The 25,796-nt window shown below is 34.7% G+C and overlaps 1 protein-coding gene across 1 annotated transcript in view; it reads right to left on the reverse strand.

Annotated features, from left to right (window-relative positions):
• The window catches only part of LOC144453586 (neurexin-3-like), a 72,226-nt gene that overhangs the window by 18,075 nt on the left and 28,355 nt on the right, over window positions 1-25,796 (reverse strand). The window contains exons 3-9 of the mRNA XM_078144910.1: window positions 20,460-20,761; window positions 19,443-19,619; window positions 13,407-13,574; window positions 12,056-12,295; window positions 11,242-11,611; window positions 1,359-1,685; window positions 265-285 (exon numbers count right to left, since the gene is read on the reverse strand). Of these exons, the coding sequence (XP_078001036.1) occupies window positions 265-285; window positions 1,359-1,685; window positions 11,242-11,611; window positions 12,056-12,295; window positions 13,407-13,574; window positions 19,443-19,619; window positions 20,460-20,761 (1,605 nt within the window). The remainder of the gene's footprint in view (window positions 1-264; window positions 286-1,358; window positions 1,686-11,241; window positions 11,612-12,055; window positions 12,296-13,406; window positions 13,575-19,442; window positions 19,620-20,459; window positions 20,762-25,796) is intronic.

A 25,796-nucleotide genomic window follows, 5' to 3' on the forward strand; every position in this document is an offset into this window, starting at 1 on the left:
ATACGCAAGCCTTCTTGCAGCTATAACTTAAACAATGTGTTGAATGGTGCTGTAACAAACACCATCACCCAGCTGCTGAAAGAGGCAAAGAAAGGAAACAAAGACTGAAAGAATGAAGAAAAGAAATGAAAGTTCTTGGTGGATGATGTAGACATTTCCTGCAATATACCACTAATACTACAGCGCAAGCTTGAAGGGTGGTTAAAATAGATTTTTGGCATTGCTCTAGAACAGTGGCAAAATACAAACGTGACTAAGACCTACCTCCAGCGGGTACACTAGAACCTTTAGGATTGCCAAGGAGAGTTTTTGAGAGAAAAGTTTTGAGAACAAAAATTTGGTATTTTATTCACGGGACAAATACATTTGACAGGACATATACACGCATAAGTTCGTAGTACACAAAAACAGTGAACGCTACATATATAATATATATAACAAGAGAGGAAACAAACAAACAGACAAAGAGCTTGAAATTATGGTAGTTGGACTTCATCATGCACTACAAGTAATAGTAAGAAAACAATAAGAATTGGAGAAAAATTATACACAAGTGAATTCTTGAAATGAAGTGATGATCTTTTTTACACTATGTGTTATAATATACTATACTTGTTCACACAAATTACTGTCTACCAAGAACAACCATAAGAAAAGTCATCATGGTGTGTCCTTTTAAGCTAAAATGCACAATTTTTTCCCAGGTAGTTCTCAATCACATGATGATTAAGTCTAATGAGCTAAAATGAAAATATTCAACATTTTCTAGTAAATTAAGTTGACTTCCGAAAGATATGTTTTTCCCATTACACAAGGACCATCAATTGTCTATGCCTTGATGTACAAGGTTTTCGTATCACTTGTGTGTCCTTTTGCTGAAAACAACTAACAATATTGCAGAATAAACATGTTTGCTATGCTTAGCTATGTAGTAACTAGTGTTGTATCTGCATTTAATACATACAGTATATGGATCTACATTTATGACTATGCACACGACTACTTGATATTTGTTGGTAAGTCTGTACAATTCTACTAATGAGGATGAGAAGTCAGTGTCTCAGTGGTACACTATTATGAGTCTATGTATGTGATGATGATGTTTGGAAATTTGGAAATGTGTTTCAAATATAATATGGATTTCATGATAATTTAAGAAGGTACCGAGAGAGAGGTGATATGTGTATTATCAACTTATAGAAAAATTAAGACTTTTTACGGATATCAAACATGTAACAATATACTCTGTAGAAAGAACAATCATCAAGAAACGAAAACACAGAAAAGTGATACAATTACTGAAGATATAAACAAACATGTTTGGGTATTGTGATTGAAGTAAGAGTTTTCATACATACCTCTGATTGGTTCCTCGTCATCAACTGCTAAACTGACGTCTTGTAGTTTGCGAACAACATTGACAGTATGCCACTCCATATCATTCAAACCTTCTCCTGCAAACAGTTCAGTGACACCATCACCTAGGTTTACCTGAAGTTTGACTTTGCCAGAATCTAACTCCAACATCAGAGTGTCGTAGCCACTTTTAAATGTGGTAGCCATCAGGAGGCCGTAAGCCCGCTGGGTTTTGAAACGCAGTGAGATCTCCTCAGCCTCTGTCCTTGATTCATTTTGCATTAAAACTCTCAAGTATTGAGTACCATCAAAACTAACTGTAGTAGCATCTGAAATAAAGAAAACAAGGAAGCTATAAGTCTGTGTTTGGTTTTGGATTTAAATGATGAACAATTAGAATTTCAGACACATTTGCAGAACAATTTGAACAATACAAAGACAACCAACATCAGATATGTATAGCGTAGTTCCAAGCGTGAAGAGCAAAGCATACAGTGCAGTTTCTTGCTTGCCAGTGTCATTTATGAGTTTACATAAGAGTATTCAAAACAGCACAATAACTCACAGAGTGCAAGTTGTGAAAACAGTCAATCTGTTTTTAGTATGAAAGGTAAAAGGTACAAGATCAAACAAGGTTGTGACACATTTGAAATTAGCGCCCTCTAGTGGTGAAATCAACTTATTAGAGAGACAACTGAGGGCGCTGTTAATGATTTGATAGTATGCAGGAAATGCTTCTTATACTGATGGTGGTTTCCCACTTTACACATTTTACTCATTTCTCACTGTGAGTAGTTCTGTATAAAGACAACAAGATTTACTGAATGAAACCACCATGAAGACATCAGAAAAATCTATGACATGTATGTATAAAACATTTTGTTTCAGTCACAAGATATGTTACTGGAATTCACCAAGCCATTACTGTCAATGAAGTGTGACTGGCAGGCTAAGCATAATATGCATGACCAGATTTCCACTGTAAATTGACTTCTACAGTTGCCACAGTTGCACAGGAGCGAGTGCCAAACTGTCTGATAGCCTACAGTTATTTTAATTGTTCTCTTTTGTTTCTTGTGAAATGGGGCAAGCACCACTTTATTTTTAGACAACATGTCTTAGGTGGTTACAAAACAAGAAAGACCCACGTAAACAAGTTTGAAAAGTTGGCTCAACGTTAACAGAGTTCGAATTGTAGTGGAAATACCAGAAATACCAAACTGACGTACTCTGGTCTTCATGATTTATTTCAGTTTATGCCACCTCTCTTCCATTTCAGTGACCTTGTCCTGACCTGTTAGTACTGGCATACAACATTAATATATACTGTAAAAAGACAAGTATATCAAACAAAGCATATTGTGCCTTCTTTGGGGAATATGCGTATTGAGAGGTCAGAGTTAGGCATAGGGGACTTGAGTTGGGGTATGTGTGTTTATTTTCTACAATTATACTGCACAGGTCGATCCTTACTCACATTACCAAGTGATACAATGTTTAGATGGAATTGACATTTGAGAGGAAAGGATTTTATGGTAATTCCAGAATTGTATATACAATGAAGAACATGAAATATGCCTCCAAGGGTGAAAGGTCCTGTTTAGGTTTCTGTGGTAGCAGCACATACAGCAGTGTTTTTGTGAGGGGTTTGGGAGCCCCAATAACGATGGAGATATCGTAAAACTGTCATAGATTTCTGTATCTTGTACTGTGATTTGATGAGGACTCTCTGTATTAAAGTACTTTGGGAACTTAGGTAAATTTTAGGCTGTACTCAATTAGCAAAGGTTTACAGACATGAGGTGTTTCACACTTTAGACAAATGATGCTGCACAGACCAGTTATGGCATTTCAAAGATATGGTCTATGACTACAACCAAAACAGAAGAATTGTGCCTAAAAGCATCATGGGAAATATCACAAGCTTCTTGTGAAATAATTCATCACTGACTAATTACCTGGCTTCTATAAATGCAAATAAAAGACTATCCTAGGGGAAATTCTCTTTATTGTGGTTGTAATTGCTGAATGTATCTCGCCAGTTTTGAATCTATGGCTAATAAAGTTTGTATTCTTCAGTACGTAATCTATCAATTCCCTTGACTTTCATGTTGTGACCTTTGAACTCAAAACCAACCATGTTCCAATTGCCAACATAAAATGAATAATCTGATAATATTAATAGTCCTTTATTAGCTAAAACTACTCACTATTGATAAAGCAATTAGTCCCCTGATCCGTTTATCACCTAAATTATAGATGTTTCTTTCCATTCAGTATTGTTGTCTTGGGGTGATTACCATTAGCATCAAATTTGGACCCTTACAACACTCAAATAATTGCTGGTACTTCTATTTATGATTATCAGCAATAATTATTGCCCTAGTTACTCCATGGTTATTATTCTACAATGAATATATATAAATAGGCTACAAATGGGATGAACCAACTAAATATATGAATTGTCCAAGATTCTGTTTGCTGTGTTGACAACTTATTGACCCTTCCGTTATTTACTTTTCTGAGTCACATAGAACTCCACAATATTTCCTAGTCTGAAATAGAACTCCACAAATATTTCCTAGTCTGAAATAGAACTCCACAATATTTCCTACTCTGTGAAATAGAACTCCACAATATTTCCTACTCTGTGAAATAGAACTCCATAAATATTTCCTAGTCTGTGAAATAGAACTCCACCTAGTCTGCAATATATGAGTGATGCTAATCTGTATCGGGATGGGACATTACCATTTCCTCATCAATAATGTTGACGTCCATGTCCTTGTAAAATCTTGTTAATCTTGAAAATTCTAAAATGAATTAATGTATGCAGGTATTTTTGAAAGATTTTATGACTATATATTGCTGGCTATAGGAGACCCTTCACTGTGTTACACTCTCAGCTCTTCCTGGTTACAAAGTATCTTGTGTGTATTGTTCACTATACAAGCCCCTTCACTGTGTTACACGCTCAGCTCTTCCTGGCTTAGTATCTTGTACTGAAGACCCTCCACTGAAGTGACTGAAGAATTACTATGACAACATAAGATTGATTTAGAATGCAACTATCTAGTAGTGATCACACTTTAACATACATGAATGGAGTCCTACAGTAGTGCACACCAAGTATTGTTTTATTCAAGTTGCTGTACACAATTCAGTGTATGCTTTATTTCAAGACTTTATCTCTAGTGTCATTTCTTTTGAATAATAACGTCCTATGTGTACTTATCTTCTATTTCTTATGTCTATCTCAAGTTTATGCTTCATTTCACTCTCCAGTTCCTTTTCTTTTCATCCCATGTGTAATATGTATTGAAAAATTTTATGTAATATCATCATGAAACTATACATTTTAACCAAAACATTTAGGGAAATGTACAAGGATAAAATGCAAAGTTTGCTATGTTGACTTCATGTACTACCACTGAAACTGTATATCATGCTGTCCATGGAGAACAATCTTTAACCTTATTGCTGTTACCATCAAGATTTTTTTGTCCAAAAATTTATTTCAGTAAAATATTTTTGAGGACTGTTAATGCTAATTTTCTTTTCACATGGTGTTTACATTAAATATTGATGACATACAGCAGTTAGATAATTCAAATAGTTTCTGGTAATAAAGAGAAACTTTAATGATGTTAGCATACAGACTATAGGATGCAGCCAAACCAGCAGTAAACTGTCATTAGTTCATCTACCTTGTTTAGATATGAAAATGTCGGCTAAGGGCAAAGAGGGAAAATTAAATTTTTTTCCCCACCTAATTCACACCAACAGCTGATCACAGATGTTGAAATTGGTCTGAGAGTCAGCCAAAATATTATTGATTAGCTGGGATTTGGATCAGTAAATTTAATTACTAGATGGCTTAACTCATCACCCAGCTTTTCACAAATTAAGGTTTCCTGCGCCATCACATCAGATTCTCATTGCATCACTCCCATACGTAGGAGCTGCATTCATCTTGGTTATAGTACACTGTGTTTGGAAGTCTTACAGGAAACAGCATTAATAGAGGTACACTTTAATAGGATATTACAAACCAAATTGTTGTATGCATTACTCAGTGTTATTGTTATGGGTGGTAAGTAGGTAAAATCTTACTGAATTCCCAAGGTGCTTTTAATACTTGGATTCCTTTACAAAATTATGGTACAAAGTATAGAAATCTACACAAATTTTTACCAAATTTCTCTCTTCTGATTAATTATCAGGGTTCGCAAACCTTAGCAAACACACTCATCAACATCGTAACTGTGCATTTATCACCCCTACATACAAACAAAATGGACTGACCTCCTATTAAAGACTTGTCAGAATAAACCATTTTCAGGAAGACATGAGGGATTCTATCATTTAATGTTATCATCAATCATCCTTGTGTTCAAACAAAAACAACCAGTGGCAGTACTCTGTTGATACACGTCAAACAGAGAAGTGTCCTCTACATTACAGTCCTCGAGAGTTGAAATTTTAGTGGAATTGAAATTTCCCTTTTAATTCCAAACTGATCACCCCTTTATAAAATGAAAGTGACCAACACTTCACAGAATTTACATGGATCAAACAATGATGCTGAAAACAAGGGTGTTGGACTCGGAGTTACAAGGATTGATTACATTTTGCTGTAATCATTAATGAAATAATAGCAAGAAGTGTATTGATGACCTTTACTAAAATGAGCTTTAATATATGGCAAACATCCATTGCTGATGATAAATTTGATTTACATCCACACAATTCTCATGAGATTTGTAATTAACTTTTGAAATGTGTGTTTGATAGCCAGCCTTGGGTAATCTATGGAACTATTAATTAGATCACAACAATAACAAAGTCACTCAAGGCAACTCATAAACAGGCACTACTTAAGTTTTTTTTTTTTTACATTTCAATGAGGTACTCCAATCCTCAAGACAGAAATCAGCTGTTGTCCGCTAAAACAACTGAGGGAGAATCAGAAACAGGCAGTAAGATAGACTTTGTCACACCTCTATAACCATCTACAAGAAAATTTCAATGAGGCCCTCCGAACGTCAAGACAGATATCAGCTGTTGTCCAACCACTAATCGTTCCTGTCTCTAGCTTTACTAAGTAAATATTGCAAATAGAATAATATGACATTATTGATCGATTCTACTATTACGATAATATGACAGCCTGAGCAGTCAGTATGAAGTCTCTGGGCTATAAAGTAGTCTCAGTTTAGTAATTTGAAAATGATGCATAGGTTTTGCATCTTTATGGCCTGTGTAGAGCTGTGATAAGGAACTAAAGACTACTATACAACTCAATGTGAATTCATTTTCTAACCATTTCAAGTCATAACTTGATTTCCATATTTTGCTGCAAGCCAAACTACGCTTACCTGCAGTTTTAGTTTCATTTATTTAGGGGGAAACTCTATCATTTCAATACTTCAATATGGTTACTCCTCCATTTAAATCTTGTATGGTATGGCATATTGATAGGAGAAATGGAGATGACTTCATGGGATAGTCTTTGGTAGTCTAGTCACTATATACACAGTCATTTTTGTTTCTTGTGATCACTCTCTCTCTTCACATGTAGTCAAATGGACAAATTCTATCGAAAATCTACTTAAATCCCCTGCTGAGGACAGCACATGTCAGTAGTAATCCACCACAAACTGACACAGGCGGTTGTAATTGGTTTCTTCATTCAGTTTACTACAAACTCAACCTCCAGTTTGAAGTAAGTCATGTGAGGATGCGATTACGTCATCATGTTATATCAATGTTCCAATAACATAAACTAACGCTGGTGGTAAGAGTGGAATGCCATACTAAAGAAAGCTATTTGACTATACGGTGGAGGTGAAAGTAGTGCATATTGGGACTAGACTAAGTCTTTAGAGTTAGCTGATGATAACATCAACGATATGAAATATATGATCAATTGGTTAAAAACTGAATATATCCCTTTTTAATGATTTATTTAGAGACTGACCACTCCTACACTACTATGTTACGTAGCATCATACTACCGATACAGCTCTATACAGACCTAACAAAGACGATAGTTATGTTGGGTACCATTGACACCGTACATAAGAGAGACTGTGAGTATAGTGGGTTTGGTTTCATAACATCATTTCTACAGACATTAACACTGCACTGCATACTGCAGTGATATTTAATTCTGCAGACCTATGCTCAAGTAATGCCAAAATAACAGTTGCAATATTGTGTAACACCATCATACACACTAGAGTGATATGTTTGTAGCCCTCAGCAAAATGACACATAGACAATGTATAATATTGATATGAAACAGATAGCCGACAATATTAGTATGGGTTTGGTTAGAAATAAAATTCCAATTCCACAGACAACATTAATTTTCCATTTTCCTCTTACATATCCAGTGAAAACCATCACGTATCACATTACTGAGTGATAACTTTGCAGACGTAAACCAAAAAATAAATATTGTATAATATTGTCATCAAATACAGTCGACATTTAAAAAAATTTCTGTTCTACAGACATTAATTTACCGCTCACATAACAAGTGAAAAACCATCATTGGTAACATGATATTTCTGCAGCTCTAACTAAAACGACAGCTGTAAATAATACTGAAAGCATCACTCCTCACATTGCAGTGACATTTATGCAGCCTAAACTAAAACGATGGCTGTAATATTGACAGAAAAGCTAACTGACAGACTAAGTATGGGTTTGGTTATCAATGATCTGTTGTATGTCTATGATATTGATTAATTCCATCACTTTTACCTAATTACTAACCACAATACCTGTCAAGACATCCTACATACTATTTAAGTCAATTAGCTAAATTGATTTATGGATATCTTCTTTCCTTGATCCGCCAAAATATCAGCTGTGTCTAGTGAAAATATATAACTCAGTTTTTGATCACATACCTTTTGTATTGTGACTGTTGATGAATATCCATATTATGGGTAAAGTGAACTGAATGTGACATTTCCATTAATATGGTTTGCTAATAAATAATATAGATATCCTGATATCATTTCCCTTTTAATTTGAAATATGTATCTTTGTATTACAGATGTATGATGCATTCTAATTTTATATGAAATTGAACACGTTTTCACCGAGGATGTTTAAAAATACACACATCTTTGCAACTTGAGCCATGTACATGTTATATCTATCCAAGTTATGAGATGTTTGCCCCTAGTTTTCATTCAGATTTGATTACTTCACATGTTAGTTATATTATGTAGTACATATTTGCCTGTCCAAGTTTATAAATATAATATGGACCCCAAAGGCATTATTTTCATTATGCTACACACATGTATAACCTCCTCCCTTCTTTTGCTTGCAGACACTTTTTGCTGAATTATCCATTTGCTGATGAAAAATGTTTCAGGTTGAAATACTATTCCTAGTTTACTTTCACTGTCTCTCATTTTTGTGGCTTGCAGCAAATTGTTGCTTTATTGTCAATTTTTTGATGAAATGTGCTTAAGGTTCATAAACTAATTCTGAGTATGGTGCAAAATTGATGAAACCTTTCGGCACGCTTTCAGTCAACTTCACATCAATGGATTCACATGATATTATATATGTCAACATTGAAGGCCAGTTACAGTGGGGTTTGCTATTATTTGTTTTATGTCTATTTGAAAACCCAGTAATTATGCAGGGAAATGTGGGTCATTCCTATTGTATGCAAATTGCTTGTGGATACCATAGAAAATGAAAGGACAGGTCTGAACAAACCATTAATCAATTGTTAATAACATGTACACAAAACACTAACCCTTTATAAGATCATTTCTTATATGTCACATGGAGAAGGAGTGACAATTGGTTTCCTATGTACCTTTATATCAAGAGTCTCTCAACTGAAATGTATTTTGTACTTTATTCAAATACCATTTATCGAAATGAATGCAACCTCATAATTTTTTTAAAAAAATGACATCCTAGTTTTTGTTTGATGCAAGCCTTTTTTTTGAACTCTGTATCCTAGCAATCAATGAAATACATATTCTCTGAGATTAAATCACAAGCATTTATTTCCGACATGAACATCTGTTGAGTTCCGTTTCAAACTTTACGTATGTCTCTATCAATCAGGAAAGGTGTGACGTAAGTGCCATTCAGAAGTCTGGCACTACGGAAGGATCACTGTTGATCATAACTAGAGTAGTACATAACTATACAGGATTTCTTTTCATATTCAGGTGTGATTGCTGAATGATTACCGAATGATAGCACACACTGACACCATTATATCGGTACTACAGCATTTTTTTAAAGGTTCTTTTAATATTCAATAGGTCGTTCTTCATACTTTAAACTTTGAAGTTTGTGAGAATGCATACAGCCTTGTGTTAATCAATTTTAACTGAAATAACATTCGCTGCATGTTTTAGTCTTTTCAATTTTGCAATTGCATCTATCTATTCTATCCCCAAACTTTCCAGCTAGTTAGAAAACTTAAAAAAGCTATTCTGAATAACTATATGTAATTTTTACAGTACTAACGAGTGAAATCAATTAAAATGATTGACTGTATCATGTCAAGTACCTTATGTCAAATATTTGCATTTATTTGAATACAAAGAATATATTTGCAGAATAACACAAAACAGTGAATTTAACATCACACAAAGTAACACTGAACTGACATGACAGAACATTTAAAAGAGTGCACTTCCAACGATACGACTATTGATAAGTTATTACTGTGGGTGCATTGACAGTAGAGTGGTATGACAGCTGTGGGGATTCAGGCATGATGGTGGAAGGGTGGGGAGGAGGTTAGGAAGGTGTGGTGGTACAGCAATACAAAGCAACAATGGCAGTACGATGTACTCCGTGGTCACAGCTTGAGCTACATTTTGGTACCAACAATACAAAATCACAGACAACAGTTTCATCCTACTAGACATGTACAGTCCCTTTTTTAGTCTTTCTTGATACCTTCTTACCTGGGTTTCCTGAGACTTCTGCTGAGGTTAACAAAATACAAGAAGATAAAACCGAACAAAATCCAGGGAAATTGGGGGCGGAAGGATCAAACGAAAGTAAGAAGTATCCGAACGCAAATTGGCAGCGGAGAGAGAAAGAGAGAGACATACACAGCATTGTGTATATATATAGGTTAGTGGAAGTATATGTGGCATTGTTATGACCTGTTCATTTTCCTTCATACCTGCCTTGATAACGATTCTGCAAAGCTTTTGGTAGGGAAGAAGCTATTTTTTTTTTGCTTTGCTTTGCTTTTTTTTTATGTGAGGCAGAATAAATGAGCAGGTCAATCCACAGCGAATTGATGGAATGAGTATTAGCATTGTGTTAAAAAGGGTCTAGATGGTTGCAGGCATTGTAGGGAATAGAGACCAGTTACAGGATGATAATAGCTCGGTTGGAGGAGGTAGCGGCTAGATTATTGTTGATATCACTATGACTAGTCTCTACACAGAAACTAAACTCTACAATAATGTCAAATGACACTACGCTAAAACATTAAATGAAGACTTTAATGAATCTATCATGTGTAGATAAAGAGAATTTATCAAAGTTTTAAAGATTTTATATTATGATATTTTCAGAATGACATGAGACTATTTTTTCATATCAAGTATACGACACAACTCAATTTCTTTGATTAACTTTTACTACTTTAAAGAAGTGACAAGAGATTGGTGTGGAATTTAAAGATTCTAAGATTGTGTCCTAGCAAGCAAAGTCTTAAAGATGAGAACTCAGGGAAGTGACAGAATGCGTTATATTGGAATTAAGTTATTATTGAACCTCTGCTATGGCTCATTATACAGAAGAAAGAGAAATATGATGAATTCTACATGACAGGTACATCTATTTTATAATCAAATACGATTTACTTACCTTCAAAGCAAGTTTCTCCAATGTATCTTGTACTGCTACAGTCGCATATGAATCTATTCCAGCCTTCACTACAGATACCACCATTCCGGCAGGGATTAATGTTACATTGTGGTGGACGCGATTCGCAGTAAAACCCAATGTCAGGAGCAGCAGTGGATCGTGCAATGTCTGCCAAGTCGACACTTTTGCCATTCATATTCAGATCTCGCATACAGCCGACAAACCCATAACCCAGCATTCCTGACCACATTTCACGTGGTAGCATCTTGGACGTACTACTGTCATCAATACCGCCAATGAATAAACTACCTTCTAAGTCGAGTTGATCACTATTTCCACTTACACGGAATGGCATGGTTTCATCATCAACCTGCAAACACATCATGACAAGACACAGTTCAATGTGTTGCAACTCAAGAATACAAACTTCAAAAGGTGTCAGGATTGATGTGTCAAGAGATATACTATTAAAGTCAAGCAGAATTTTACCTCAGATTGTTTTTTTTTCCATGTTTCTTTTTAATAGCAAAGAAATAGCTTCTTTTTTCGTTGACTAATTGATCAAACATAAAAATGGAGAACCAAAACTCATATAAATATGTACACCTGCTTTTCACCCTATTCCAAACATAGTATTATTTTCACCAGAAGATTCCTATATTTGTTTAATACTTTTGATATCATGTTTAGGCTCAGTTCCTAGATGAATTGAATTCAAAAATTAATCTTAGTTTATATTTTATCATATTTACATGAAAGTTACACTAGTATACATCTTATTTTTTTGTTTCTAAAATTGGACATTTCTGATTACCTGAACAGAGCCTTCTCTCTTGAACCTTTCCACTCTGACAAAATGCCACTGGCCATCATCCAAGCGATCCCTGTGACATTTCATTTTAATAGTCCCAGATCCTAAATCCAGAATCATGTTTAAGTAACCATCTAGTAATTCCATGGCAAAGTAATCCGGCATGGCTTTCTCTCCATTGTTGTACATCAACACTCCGTTGGGTTCATTAGTACGGAACCGATACGAAAGAGAGCCAGACATCTGCAATGAGGAAGAAAATACATCAATTTTAATCATTGTTCCACTAAAAGGATTAGTATATAGGCTGCCTTAATGGCAAACATATCTCCCAGCCAATACAAGAATGAACATGTTTTCCTTCTTTTTTATTTCTATTTTTATACAATGTGCAAATCATTGGTAAAATTGTAGAAGTTCAAAAGGGTTTGTTTACCAGGGTTACCCTCAAAAACAATCACTTAAATGGCACCCATTAGGTAAATCAGTGGTTAGCCTTTCGTAATATAGCATCTCTGCTTCCAATATTATGGTACAAATTGTTCTAATGACTTTCATGACATTCATATTGGGGTTTTTCTGTTATTATGAATCTACAAAAATATCTCATTTGTGAGATCACTTACTCCATAGATTAATTTTTGTTAGTCTAAAATTCACTTTCTTTCAAAATCTTGACTTAAATTTGAATGGAAGAAATAAAAATAGTTCTCTGTAATTGAATATCAAAATCATAATTTCAAAGTGATGAGTTACAAAATTATTTACAAATAAAAAAGTCTCAATATTAACTTCATCACCAGCCTGTAAGATACAACATGTCTATGTCACCCTATCAGATAGCACACATTCAGATACATGTCGTGCCACCCTATCAGATAGCACACATTCAAATACATGTCGTGCCACCCTATCAGATTGCACACATTCAGATACATGTCTGTGCCACCCTATCAGATTGCACACATTCAGATACAACATGTCTATACCACCCTATCAGATAGCACACATTCAGATACATGCCACCCTATCAGATAGCACACATTCAGATACAACATGTCGTGCCACCCTATCAGATAGCACACATTCAGATACAACATGTCATGCCACCTTATCAGACAGCACACATTCAGATACATGTCTATACCACCCTATCAGATAACACACATTCAGATACATGTCTATACCACCCTATCAGATAGCACACATTCAGATACATGTCATGCCACCCAATCAGATAGCACACATTCAGAAGCCTAATACAACTTAACAACACAATGTACATAACAGTCAAGGCTTCTTCACATTTGCTTGGAACTGAAAAGATCAACTAGCAGAATTACAGATTTCTAACCTTAGCATCCCATTTGTCCACTGCAATGTATGCTTCTGGAGTGATGAATGTAACAGGGTCCACATCTTGGCAGGAGAAGGCCACATCTCCACTGATGGAAATGAAGGAATCACCTTTCCTTGCTAGGGTTGATAGTTCCAATGCTAGAGAATTACTGTAGTAGATTACCTAAAATGACACAAATTTGTAGATAAATGATAGAAAAATGTGACATAATTTTACAAATAATAATTAATATATTAATAATGAGAAAAAATGCTAAATTAACAAATGATATAACATTTATCAATGAATACTTTTATCATACACATAATCAAAGAATCAAGAATTTTACATTTTAAGCTTTGCTCGTTTTTGTTTACTCCTTGATTTCACATTAGACTTTTCATTTATTTGAACTTTTCTTTTATACTATTTTTATCTCTAGCTTATCATCTTTTTTTATTAAAGAGATTTTACTTCAGTATTTTGAGATTTGAGAAAAATTGAAGTTTTTGTATTTATACTGATAATCATTACACTTATTCAGTCTTGCCATGGAAACAATTGTGTAGTTTATTTCTTGGTGAATTTTGCACGAGATGTTTTGTGATAAGTCAAAGCACACTGATTTGTTATTGTGCAAGAGTGCATAAAGAAGCTGAAACAGGTGAACTATCCATACATGCATATAAAACGATGTCAAATCACCAGGATCTTTTCATCAGTACAAATGAGACAGAACGGAAATTTCTCCCAGTTCACACTATAAAGCATCGACGCTAACCACTTGATAACAGTTATCTACCGTACCAGCTCATGTATAATGGAAACGATATGTTACCTATGAAGAGCCCATTTTCTAATAATGAATTGTTGGAATGACATCACTTTTCTGTATAAATGGAGAATCTACTCAATTTCATTCATATGTTTCAGTCTATAAATTCAAACTAGGTTACCATGACGTTTAGTGACTAGACAATACCATGCTGAGATCACATACTAAAATTTTTATTATTTTCTTTCATCTGTCATTGAACCCACGGTTGCAAGTCTTTGCATAGATCAGTAAATGTGCTATCAGGTTTTTATTACTGTTCATCTTGTATTTGATGTGATGAACATAAATTAGGTAACGTTTTCATGTAATAGATAACGCAAGTAATATGTATGTACAAATAGATATTACAGATGACTTTTATAGTAAATACCATCTATGAGGTAGTACTACACTCATCCAATCCACAAAACTCATACTTTTTAATCAAGAATTTGTGAAAAGTTGCTGATTTTCTAGATTTTCCCTAACTTTTAACCACCTAGTAATTGGAATATATCGTTCTATCACACTTTGAAATTAATTTTCATTTTGTACAATATGTAAGATTTCAATACTTTATCCGACAATCAACATTCTAATTTTTTTAACAAAATAAATCCCCAACTTTTTGACACGTTTTTGTTTGTAATAATCTTCACTCAAAATACCATGATGTAACTGACTATTGACTGATACAGTGTGTGTGGTTATTATTCAACAGTATATATAGTGTTTAGTTGAATTATTTTGATAACGTATATAAAGACATCATTCCCATTTCAGAAACAGTCTACTGATGATTTTAACGTACACAATGGGAATCATAAATGCTGTAGTTTCTCCAATAATGTTTTTCTTTCATGTAAACTCATCTACACAGGTGTTCTAACTTTTTACCTTACACTGTAATATTTACACGGAAATCTGGTCATACATTATTAAAATCAGGTCAATCAAAATGTATACAGGGTCTTTCTCTTTTATACTGTTTACTAAAAATGATGATGCATTTCCTGATTTTGAAATTAAAAAAATTTCAATTTAGCATTCCCTAAACTATATGCATGTCATCCTTTCACCCCTATTTTCCAGTGGAATAGTCTAGCTCCTACTTGGAAGCTTGGCCTGTTCAATATGATCAGGTAAGACAGGAACAGGCAGGTGAAATCCTATCATAACGCAACTGTGTGAGAATGAATGAACTAAACTAAATATAGGAAGCAGCTCTCCTTGAGTACGGAACCACTTAAAATATCCTGTTTGAGCTGGCCTGCATTTCATTTCAAATTTATGAGCAAGTAGTACCAACAAAGGCCATGTCAAAGAAGAGATGTTGATACCAAAGTTATGGCAGGATAGGTTTCTAGCAAGAGGTCTTTACTGCAACGTTGTCCTCACAACACAATGTCTTCATTTCAATGACTGTTTTAAGTGACTCCCTGCACCTGTCCTTGTAATCTCAGTGTTTGCATGCTTTTCCACTGCCTACTTAAAGAAAGATGACTTGGAAGACACGATGACAAATATTGTCCTGTCTGTCTGAGAAGACACTTAACGATACCTTTTAATGGCAATGTTTACATTCCATCTACTTCAATTAAACAGGCCATAATAAGGTTATTTCTAGGACAACATTTTATGAGGTCAGTGTTTAGAGCTGCATACATTTTATATTTCATCATATCTGTGAGCTCCTCAGGCCAATCCACTGAAATCACAACATCTAAAATTTGATATTGTGGAAGCCCGTACTATTTTATTTCTGTGAAGTAAGTTGAATCTAAGCCTTGCATAAATTCTAGAATTCACATTTACTTAAGGTATCTGATAATCTACAAAAAGCCATGATAATACTTCCTCTTTTCATGATTAGTCATTTTTGTGCACCATATGAGACTGAATCTAGTCATTGTCATAAATGTGCGTCAACTGTCGAATTTATACGTCTTTACAACATGGCCAAATACTTGATGGAAATTTGCTGCAGTCCACCTTTCTGGCCTTCATCATGAAATCAATAATACCAGTTTTTTATGCAGCCCCATTAAATATGACAAAGTAGATTGTGCTGATAATCACTCAGTAAGTAAGAATATACATCATGACATAAATTATATCACTTGCTTGGGAAAGCTACACATTTGTACATGTGAGCTAAGAAACGGAGGTAGGGTAGGCATAGTAACAATAATCTACCAGAATCTGAAATCTTAGATTTTGTGTGAGCATTAACATAACAAGGTTTTCTTTCAGTCACCTCAATATTTATTGAATCTGTTGTATTCTAGTAAGTGGACATATTAAAATGTTGAATAGGGACATTGATACTTCCTCTACCCCTATTATTACCTACCAGTGACTATTTCAGTAATTCTCTTGGGACAAGATGGTATGGAACAGGATGTAAATGGGTGGGTCATCACCACAACATTTACATATACAGGTACTCTTAGTGTCATATAAATGGTTTACTGGCATCTAAGCTGACACAGTAAATACTACCACTCTATTGGATCAAATGTGTATATGAACGGTGTTTTATAATACCCGGATTTACTACATTTTCTTTTAGACTATGATTTTCCACTAGTCTGCATCCTGACAGTCTGTATTTTGTTCCGTATTTCTGTATTTTGTTCAAAATTTACCAATTTAGAAATAACCACGAGTATTTCTTAATTTAGCACATATAACAGTATGTGATCAATGCTTTTTTACTTTTGTTATGAATTTTACAAAATAAAGCAGAAGAATCTGCATTTACATATATGTAAACTAAAAGATCTTTTGAATGAATACTAAGACCCCCCTATAGTATTTCGCTGAATTGATGTCAAGGCAGTATTCCATTGGCTTAAAATGCAACACAAGTACGCGATGTCATATATTAGATGTCTTATGTGTCAACCTCAGCACTTTGAATGAACATTTCTTAACACTACAATGTGACTTCTAACGCCTCATTTTTTTTTTATTTAGAAGTCATGCAGACAGACATATGCTATGTTATCAGTTTTATCTCCTACTGACGTGCAGAAAATGTCCATGTTTTGGCGACATAAGCATGATCACTGATAGTGATATAGCTACGTGTCCACATACACGGAATTCATACATCATGCGCTGGCAACGTTTATCTACAATTTGGAAACTAGTAGCAAAGGTAAACTCTGAGTAAACTGACAATCATTATTTCTTTGAATTTAAATTTGTCAAAGCCCAACCTGATGCACAGAATCTACCACAGTGTTTGTATTTCAAATCCAGTACTAACATTGACCATAAAATAAGCTATCATTTGTTCTTCAAAATTTATAGTCATTTAAATTGACACACAGTATCTGTATGAACTTTTGCAACTCAAAACTCTATAAAGGTTATTCTCAAGAAGTAATAGTCACATTTTTGGAATTTCTATTCAATCAATCTATCTTTCTGTGAACCACTGCACTGTATCTGTCAGAAATAATTTGTGTATGAGAAAAACTCAGTTGTCACCTTCAAGTAAGCATTTTAAATCTTCCTTAAATACATATGGAATGCAATTTAGGATGAGGATTACTACGTCTAGTGTGGATATTCCCTGTCTTGGGAAAGCCATTTTTATCTTCATTACCAACCCAAGTCACATACCGATGCTTGAACCTGGGATATTGCTAACACTAGCATACTGCAGGGTTAATGTTCTTCAAGAGCTGTTATCATTTGTAGTTGTTACAGTGACGTACATACTGGCCCCTTCTTGCCACCTTTCTGCCATTTTTATGGCTAAAGGCTAATCCAACAGTCCATCCAACATCATTATCTCAGAGTCAATTTTCATGCCGAGTTACAAAACACACTCTTTTATCCTGCTAAAATGCAAACAATGCCTCTAAAATATCTGTGGGATTTTGATTGCATCTGACTATAGGAATTGCAATTGTTGTACTCAGGGAGACTGCATTCAGGGATTATCTGCTTATCTGCCTTTTGACTGGATATCCATTTTGCCTTGACATTTTCATGGGTATTGACTATCAAATTCTGATTAGATTTGATATGAGAATCGCAACAAAGTCTGTCAGATGTCCATTCTTATCAAAATATTGTATCAGTCGATAAATATTAATATTATTCACAATTCAAAGACATTTCAGTAATTTTTTTCTTACAGGTACATAAATGTGGATATGAAACGACAATAAAATTTGTATATTTTTTCAAGCTTCTATTTGGGAACACTGATATTATTAATTTTCACTATACATCATAAACAGAGGTTTACTCAAAAAAAAATTGGTAAGGAGATTCTTTATAAGATGAGAATCAAAAATTATGTAGATATTCTATGATCAGTTTGTTATTTAGTCATCTATTATAAGTCAGCACATAATGACTTTATACAAGTACAAAACAACATACTACGCATGCTCAGTCTCTTTAAGGTTAGAATTCCCTGACTGTAAAATGCCATCACCCTCACTTGCCCATACTGTCAGAGTTCTTTAATGCTCTGTGATAAATTATCTTGCCGTTGTAAGTATTATTACAGTATTTTAACACTGGTTAAACCACCAAAAGCAGTTATTTTTATAGCACAGCATGAGGTGACTTTCTACGTCATGACTGAAGGAGATCATGACCACACCCCACAGACTGTTTCCCTTGTGATGTAGATTACAACATAATTTTGTAGTTAGATGATGGTCAAGTTATTCATTCTAGTTATACCTCAGGGCTGTTTTCAAGTTACAAGCCGGAAACTGCCGATGATCACGCTGAGAAGTAAATGCAATATGTGTTTGATGGTGAAATAAGATTTGCATTTTATTGTCGTGATTGAAAATGTTGTTATCTCAGCTGAAATGGTACTGTTCATAAAGAGGTACCGGTAATGTATTTACCATATTGAACTAGTGAAATACAATTAATGTAAAATCATATTATGAAACCTGAGAGCTATTCATTTTGATGTCACAACATCTATTCCCTTATTAAATGTAAATATTTGTTCTTATAGTCTTTGCTACTTAGATGAAGCTGGTTAGGAATCTTGGCTACTCAGCTTGACAATGTTGCAGTTCATCTGATAGCCAGTATGCTGTGTCAGCTAGCAAAGTCTGTGGGCTAAGATGAAGCAAACAACATCTAAAAAAAATCGTTTTTGTTTACCCTCAACAGATTCATTCAATCCATGAGATAGTTCAAACTATGTGGACTGAAAACAAGCTGTGTGATATTTGATCACTCACCTCTTTCAAGCAGCCTACAAAACCATTAGAGGAAGTGGATCCATATAGCTTGCTTGGATCAGGGGCACCTCCAACATAGAATGTGGTATCAGATGTAAATGAGGCAAAACTTCCTACTGTTCTACCAGTTAGTGTTATCGGCTCATCAAGAATTGCAGCATCAATATCAATGGTTATCTGGTGTAAAAAGGATATAAACATGACGCAAATGTTATTATTTTGTGAATTTTAAAGTATAAAATGGCATCTGATGTGATTTAATGACTTTCTGAGGGATGGTTAGCACAGATATGACGCTAAACAGTATGATATGTTATGGTAGCGTACTTTCATTTTGTCTCTATCTAGAAACAAGATGGTCATGTCTAATATCATTATGAATTGTTTTAAATTCAAACCTGAAAGTAGTAGAGGCAGACATTTTGTTTTTGTTTCAACAACACAACTATGTGTCATACTCCTATACAAGTCCGAGACATGTGACAATAACCCATTGTAGTACACCCCTGACGATGCTGATTAGACGTTAGCGAAATTTTGGATTTGCTTCTAAATTTTTTTTGTCTAGTAGTAGTAATTTCATATGAATGCAAAGTCCATGAATATTCCCTTTTGCATGCTCATTATATTTTGTGTATGTTCAAGGAAAGTTAGGTCATTTTCTCATTCTGCATCAGGTGAATCAAAGATAGCTTGAACAAACAAATATTCCTTATGAAGTAAGGCTCCAGACACCACTAAGAGTAAAACATCAGAAGTGATTAAGAGAAATTTAGATTTTCAAGAGTGCAGTCAGGAGTTTCTCTCAATGTGCTGTGTGGCACATTGAATTGCAGCATCATGAGTTGGTGGCATTATGTGTTCTATTGCATTTTACCAGCATAAAAGTCACAGTGAAGATACATTCTTCTGTCAAATGTAATTGCCAGTTGACAGATTAAGAAGCTACTTGTGGAATGATTATGCAGCGTATATATTTATGTAACTAGTGTGTCAAACATAGATGGTCACACATACCTCTTGCGTTTTCCTTGTCATTACAACTTTATGCCATTTATTATCACTGAATGTTTTACCATTGTTAGACACTCGGCCAACATAGGGTCCAGAACCTAGGTTCATGGCAAATACCAACTCTCCATCCTCTATTCCAAAATATACATAATCATATTCATAGCCAGACTGAAGGATAAGGCCGTTTGGGTTTTGTGTGCGGAATTCAAACTGGATTGAATCTTCCTGACTTGATATTCTCTTCTTGGACAGATCATAGCTGAAGTAAGATTGACCATCGAATGTACTCACACTGGCAGAAGCAACTGTAAAGACAGAAAAAATTAACCATTAATTCAGATTACTACAGGATGACTTTTTAATCTCCCCAGTTTCTTTGATGATTGTTTTCCAAGGACTGTTTAGTGTTGATGTCTGATTACCTGTACAAAGGCTATATGATGGATGTTTCGATGTATGTCACCTGGAATACAGGCTTGTCTGTCTGTCTTATAATGAATGTTTAACAGTAGAGATGGAAAGACATGATGTACATAAACATACACACATTGTAGTATGAAGTAGATGCGCTGCAGCAGTGTTAGTATTTATATTAAAATATTTTAATGCATGGCTATATTCTAACTTTACAAGTTAGAATTACTTAGAGTGAGATTTTCCATTATTTTGGAATAACTTTTATCATTTCATCTTTCATGTAGTGTAATTACATGAATGTACAATACCAATGTATTCACATCACTAGTTGTCAAACCATTCATGCCTTTCTTCTTGTAAGTTGTATTTATTCCATTTCATTTTGTTCAAATTTATTTCTTATATTTACTAGAGGACACATTTAGTAAATTACCACTTCCCTTCAAAATCTTTACTATAATCTCTTATCTGTTGGTAAATCCATTCACTTCAAATTTTATTCTTTGAAAAGATTTTTTAAATGTTTTCCAATAAAGAAGATGGATAAAGAGATATGTGTAAGGCATTTACAAAGCGTTCCAGATAACAAAGAATCCTTCCTGTCAAACAGATGACAAATGCTAGCTACCAAATAAAGATCAGAAGCTATAATTTCCAATTTATGACATTTCTAAGTTACCTTAAAAAACCTAGAAACATCTGAATTCCATATTTAGGTTTTGGAAGAATTTCATTCTTTTCAAGTTTACAGATTAAGAGTGTTACTACAAATTCAAATTCCAACTGAGGTTTGTGGTCATTATGAGGAGTTTACTGACATATTCTAGGATTCTTGACAACTCTTTTCAACAACACTTACATCCAGTGTAACTGTTTGAACACATCAACTCCATGCAATAATCAAAATACTTGTAAGGCCATAAGAATGTGTTTCATTGATAGAGCTTTTCAATAGTCATCTCCTTTCGTCATTCTCATTCCAAAAAAACTCTGCTTTCCCAGGAGACGGACATCAACAAAGCCATCTTTCAGCACAGTCCACTTTCCATGCCTTGCCTTGAGGCAAATGTAGATTTTTTTCAAGCACTTTACAACTTAGTATGGCATCTCACATGACATGTGTATGTGTTGTTTTTATGTTGCGATAAAGGAGACATCTGGTGTTGAAATATCAGGGTCAATACACCTGGGAATACCTACAACCCTTATATTTTGATGGAAAATGAAGGAAGCATACTATAGCAGAATAGTGTCACTTTGGTAGTTATTCAACTAGATTTTTCTGATTAACCTTTGGTGACCTTTCAACCTTGAGGATTCACTTCAGGATACAACGTCTTTATTACAGGTAATGATAGTATGGTAGTGTGTACACTGTACAGACAATTGAGGACTTCCCCTTCATTGTCTATGGTATGTTAGAATGTTCTTCTCATCTTAAAAAGCAAACTTCAAGTGTACGTAAGTGTTTTGATACTTTAAAGACCAATGTTTCAATCCCAGGTTCTCACATGAGTGTTATCTTATCAGTGGAGACTTAAAGGCCAGCGTTTCAATCCCAGGTTCTCACATGTGTGTTATCTCATCAGTGGAGACTTAAAGACCAATGTTTCAATCCCAGGTTCTCATGTGTGTTATCTTATCAGTGGAGACTTAAAGGCCAGGGTTTCAATCCCAGGTTCTCATGTGTGTTATCTCATCAGTGGAGACTTAAAGGCCAGGGTTTCAATCTTAGGTTCTCACATTAGGTTTATCTCCTCAGTGGAGACTTAAAGGCCAGGGTTTCAATCCCAGGTTCTCACATGAGTGTTATCTTATCAGTGGAGACTTAAAGGCCAGGGTTTCAATCCCAGGTTCTCACATGAGTGTTATCTTATCAGTGGAGACTTAAAGACCAATGTTTCAATCCCAGGTTCTCATGTGTGTTATCTTATCAGTGGAGACTTAAAGGCCAGGGTTTCAATCCCAGGTTCTCACATGAGTGTTATCTTATCAGTGGAGACTTAAAGACCAATGTTTCAATCCCAGGTTCTCATGTGTGTTATCTTATCAGTGGAGACTTAAAGGTCAGGGTTTCAATCCCAGGTTCTCACATGAGTGTTATCTTATCAGTGGAGACTTAAAGACCAATGTTTCAATCCCAGGTTCTCATGTGTGTTATCTCATCAGTGGAGACTTAAAGGCCAAGGTTTCAATCCCAGGTTCTCACACGAGTGTTATCTTATAAGTGGAGTCATAAGGATTACATAGGATCATTCTTTTATTATGGACTAAGTTTTTCTAAAGCTCTTCCAGGGAAATGTTTTTCACAACTGAATTTGAATCCTAATCCTAACTGGGCCTTTAAAGTAATTCTTTGAGCAAGATGACAGAATAGTTTTCATCAACACTACATGTATTTGCATGTTTTTAGAGTAGAATTCCTCTGTTTGATAAACTTTCTCAGTTATTTTGATACTGTTCTTGAGTAATGTAAAACTTCTTTTATAAATGTAAGATAAAAACATTACACTGGATAATATTTGATCAAATGATAAATGCAATAAATTAACTTTTTGAAGACAAAAATTTATTATTATCATCAACAGTATTTCTGTGCTTTTGAAGAACTTGCATCACCAATGATGGTGATCTTAAACTTATCACTTCTGCTATTTTGCTGATTTGTTACATGTTGCACAATCCAATCTAATGGAAGAGGAATCTTCCACAAAAATCACCTTGAGCCTTTCAAACTAATCATGGAAAAGCAATTTTAATTTTAACTTAGAAACTGTGGTGGTTTTATACAGTATGAGGTAATCAGACTGTTACAACACCATGCTGGCCGGTAATTTTGACGTGTAAGAATAACAGTAAGGCAGAATTCCACATGGTATCCTATAGACACTCTATATATTTGACGCTTTGCTGGTTTGTCATGTAAAATTACTTCACACCCACCAATGCTATATTTGAATTGCATTCCAACTGGACTGATCATGCCAAATGAACTCAAACTCCCAGGTGTGTGCGCCATATCTTGTTTTTTGTCAAACTAAACTGTACCAAAGTGAAAGAGGAAATTTCATTCTTCTGTCCACATATATTATAATGTGGCACAAGTCATGCAAGAACATGAATAAAGTAGAGAAAGCTCTGTCTTTAATAGGTGTACAGAATTTCTGCTTGACTTGAGTGTGATCACGCTTGCCTCTATGTGTGTTGTGTACTCTTCATGGAGATGCATTCATACAAGTTCTTAAGAGCAGTACAACTGGGGTCTAACTAGTCACATGGTCTGATCACAATCTCTTGTCTATTCTGCAAAGACATGATGGATACTTGGACAGACAAGTGACAAAAGGTCACAAAATTTGATGAAGCACGCCACATTTTATCATTTCCGACTGATACTTACTTTCATTCAGTTTTTCAAACTGTCAGTGTGGTAACATAATATGATAAGATACATGTGTAGTTTCATCAAATGCTCCATGAATTCTAGTCTCAAATTCTCTTCCATGTCAAAGACGCTACTCGGTATGTAGATTGGTTGTGGTGATGATCACCATGTATCAAATGATATCAGACTATGTACAATATTAGTATGGCTCAAATTTCAACGTTTTATGATTGACAAAACCCTTGATAAAACTTGATCATCTCATACTGTGTCCAGAACACATAAAATCTTCACTCATATTGGACGTAAATATATCATATTGACTCACTGAATTCAATCAGTCCATTAAACTGTCCTTCCGCTGGCTACAGCTTAAAATCAGTTCTCATATTTATGTTCAGAAATATTAAGTCAAGTCATTTTCGAAATGAAAACAACCTAAAATGCCTACAGGATTGAATTTCATCTTTCTATATTCATTTGTTAATGAAATATTCAATCTGTAACAGTATTATACATAGTATTCAGGGTAGAATTGGTTTTGGAGGCGAAATGTAATCTCATGTTAACATTATAATTACCAGCACAACTATACATTTTTAACTTCAAATTTTTGAAGGAAAAAAAAGGGATTTCATTCCTTACATGGTACAATTTGCCTGGAGTGAAAGAAGCTGGGGGTGATATCTTTTCCAATGTTTAATATTACTGCACAAGTCTGTGATACCCATTCCCTGCTACCACAGACACTGCAGGGCCTATGACGTTACAGAACTAGAAGAATGGTTCTGTAACAGCCTCAACTGCCACCATGCTGTTGAATAAAATGTGCAATACACAATGCTGATAATGCATGCCTATGGCAGACTCCTCGATTTAGCAACTGATCAACCGAGAGAAACATAGGAAGTGATGGGATGGGATCGATTTTGTACATGAATTCTTTATATCTAGTCTTTCCATTGCCATTTCTTTGTAGCAATGTAGCGAGTGATGGGGTGCACTGTTCCTAATGTATAAATACTTGATACCTACTAGTTCCAATCATTTTTGTCAAATCAATGAAATTCATGTATGCAACATCCACCAGCTTCCTCTTCTTACCATCTTTGATATTTAACATATTTTATTGAACTAGGGCAAAGTATTTTTTACCGTTTTCCATCCACACCAAAGTTTTCTTCAGTTATTTCTAGCACAGACATTAGATGTTTGGATTTGTGCAGACAGACCTATCTGACCTTCCATCCCATCCATTTTCATTCAGACAGTTGATATGACTTACAACGCATTATGTGTATGAACACATGACCATCTGAGCCAGTCTGGTCCTTGTCTTAGTAGCCCTAACTTTTCAGGCATGTTTCACTTTGTTCTTATGATCTGTCTCACCATGGGAGATGTAAACATAACTACTCCCTCATAATCATACTTATTTTGAACCGTCTCAGAGGATAAATCGATTATCAGTAGTCATGTAAAAAAAAAAAAAGGGAACTACATCATCGCGTCCTGAGAGATTTGCTTATAACACACTT

This window comes from Glandiceps talaboti, chromosome 2, assembly GCF_964340395.1.
Source record: "Glandiceps talaboti chromosome 2, keGlaTala1.1, whole genome shotgun sequence".
NCBI classification, from domain to species: domain Eukaryota; kingdom Metazoa; phylum Hemichordata; class Enteropneusta; family Spengelidae; genus Glandiceps; species Glandiceps talaboti.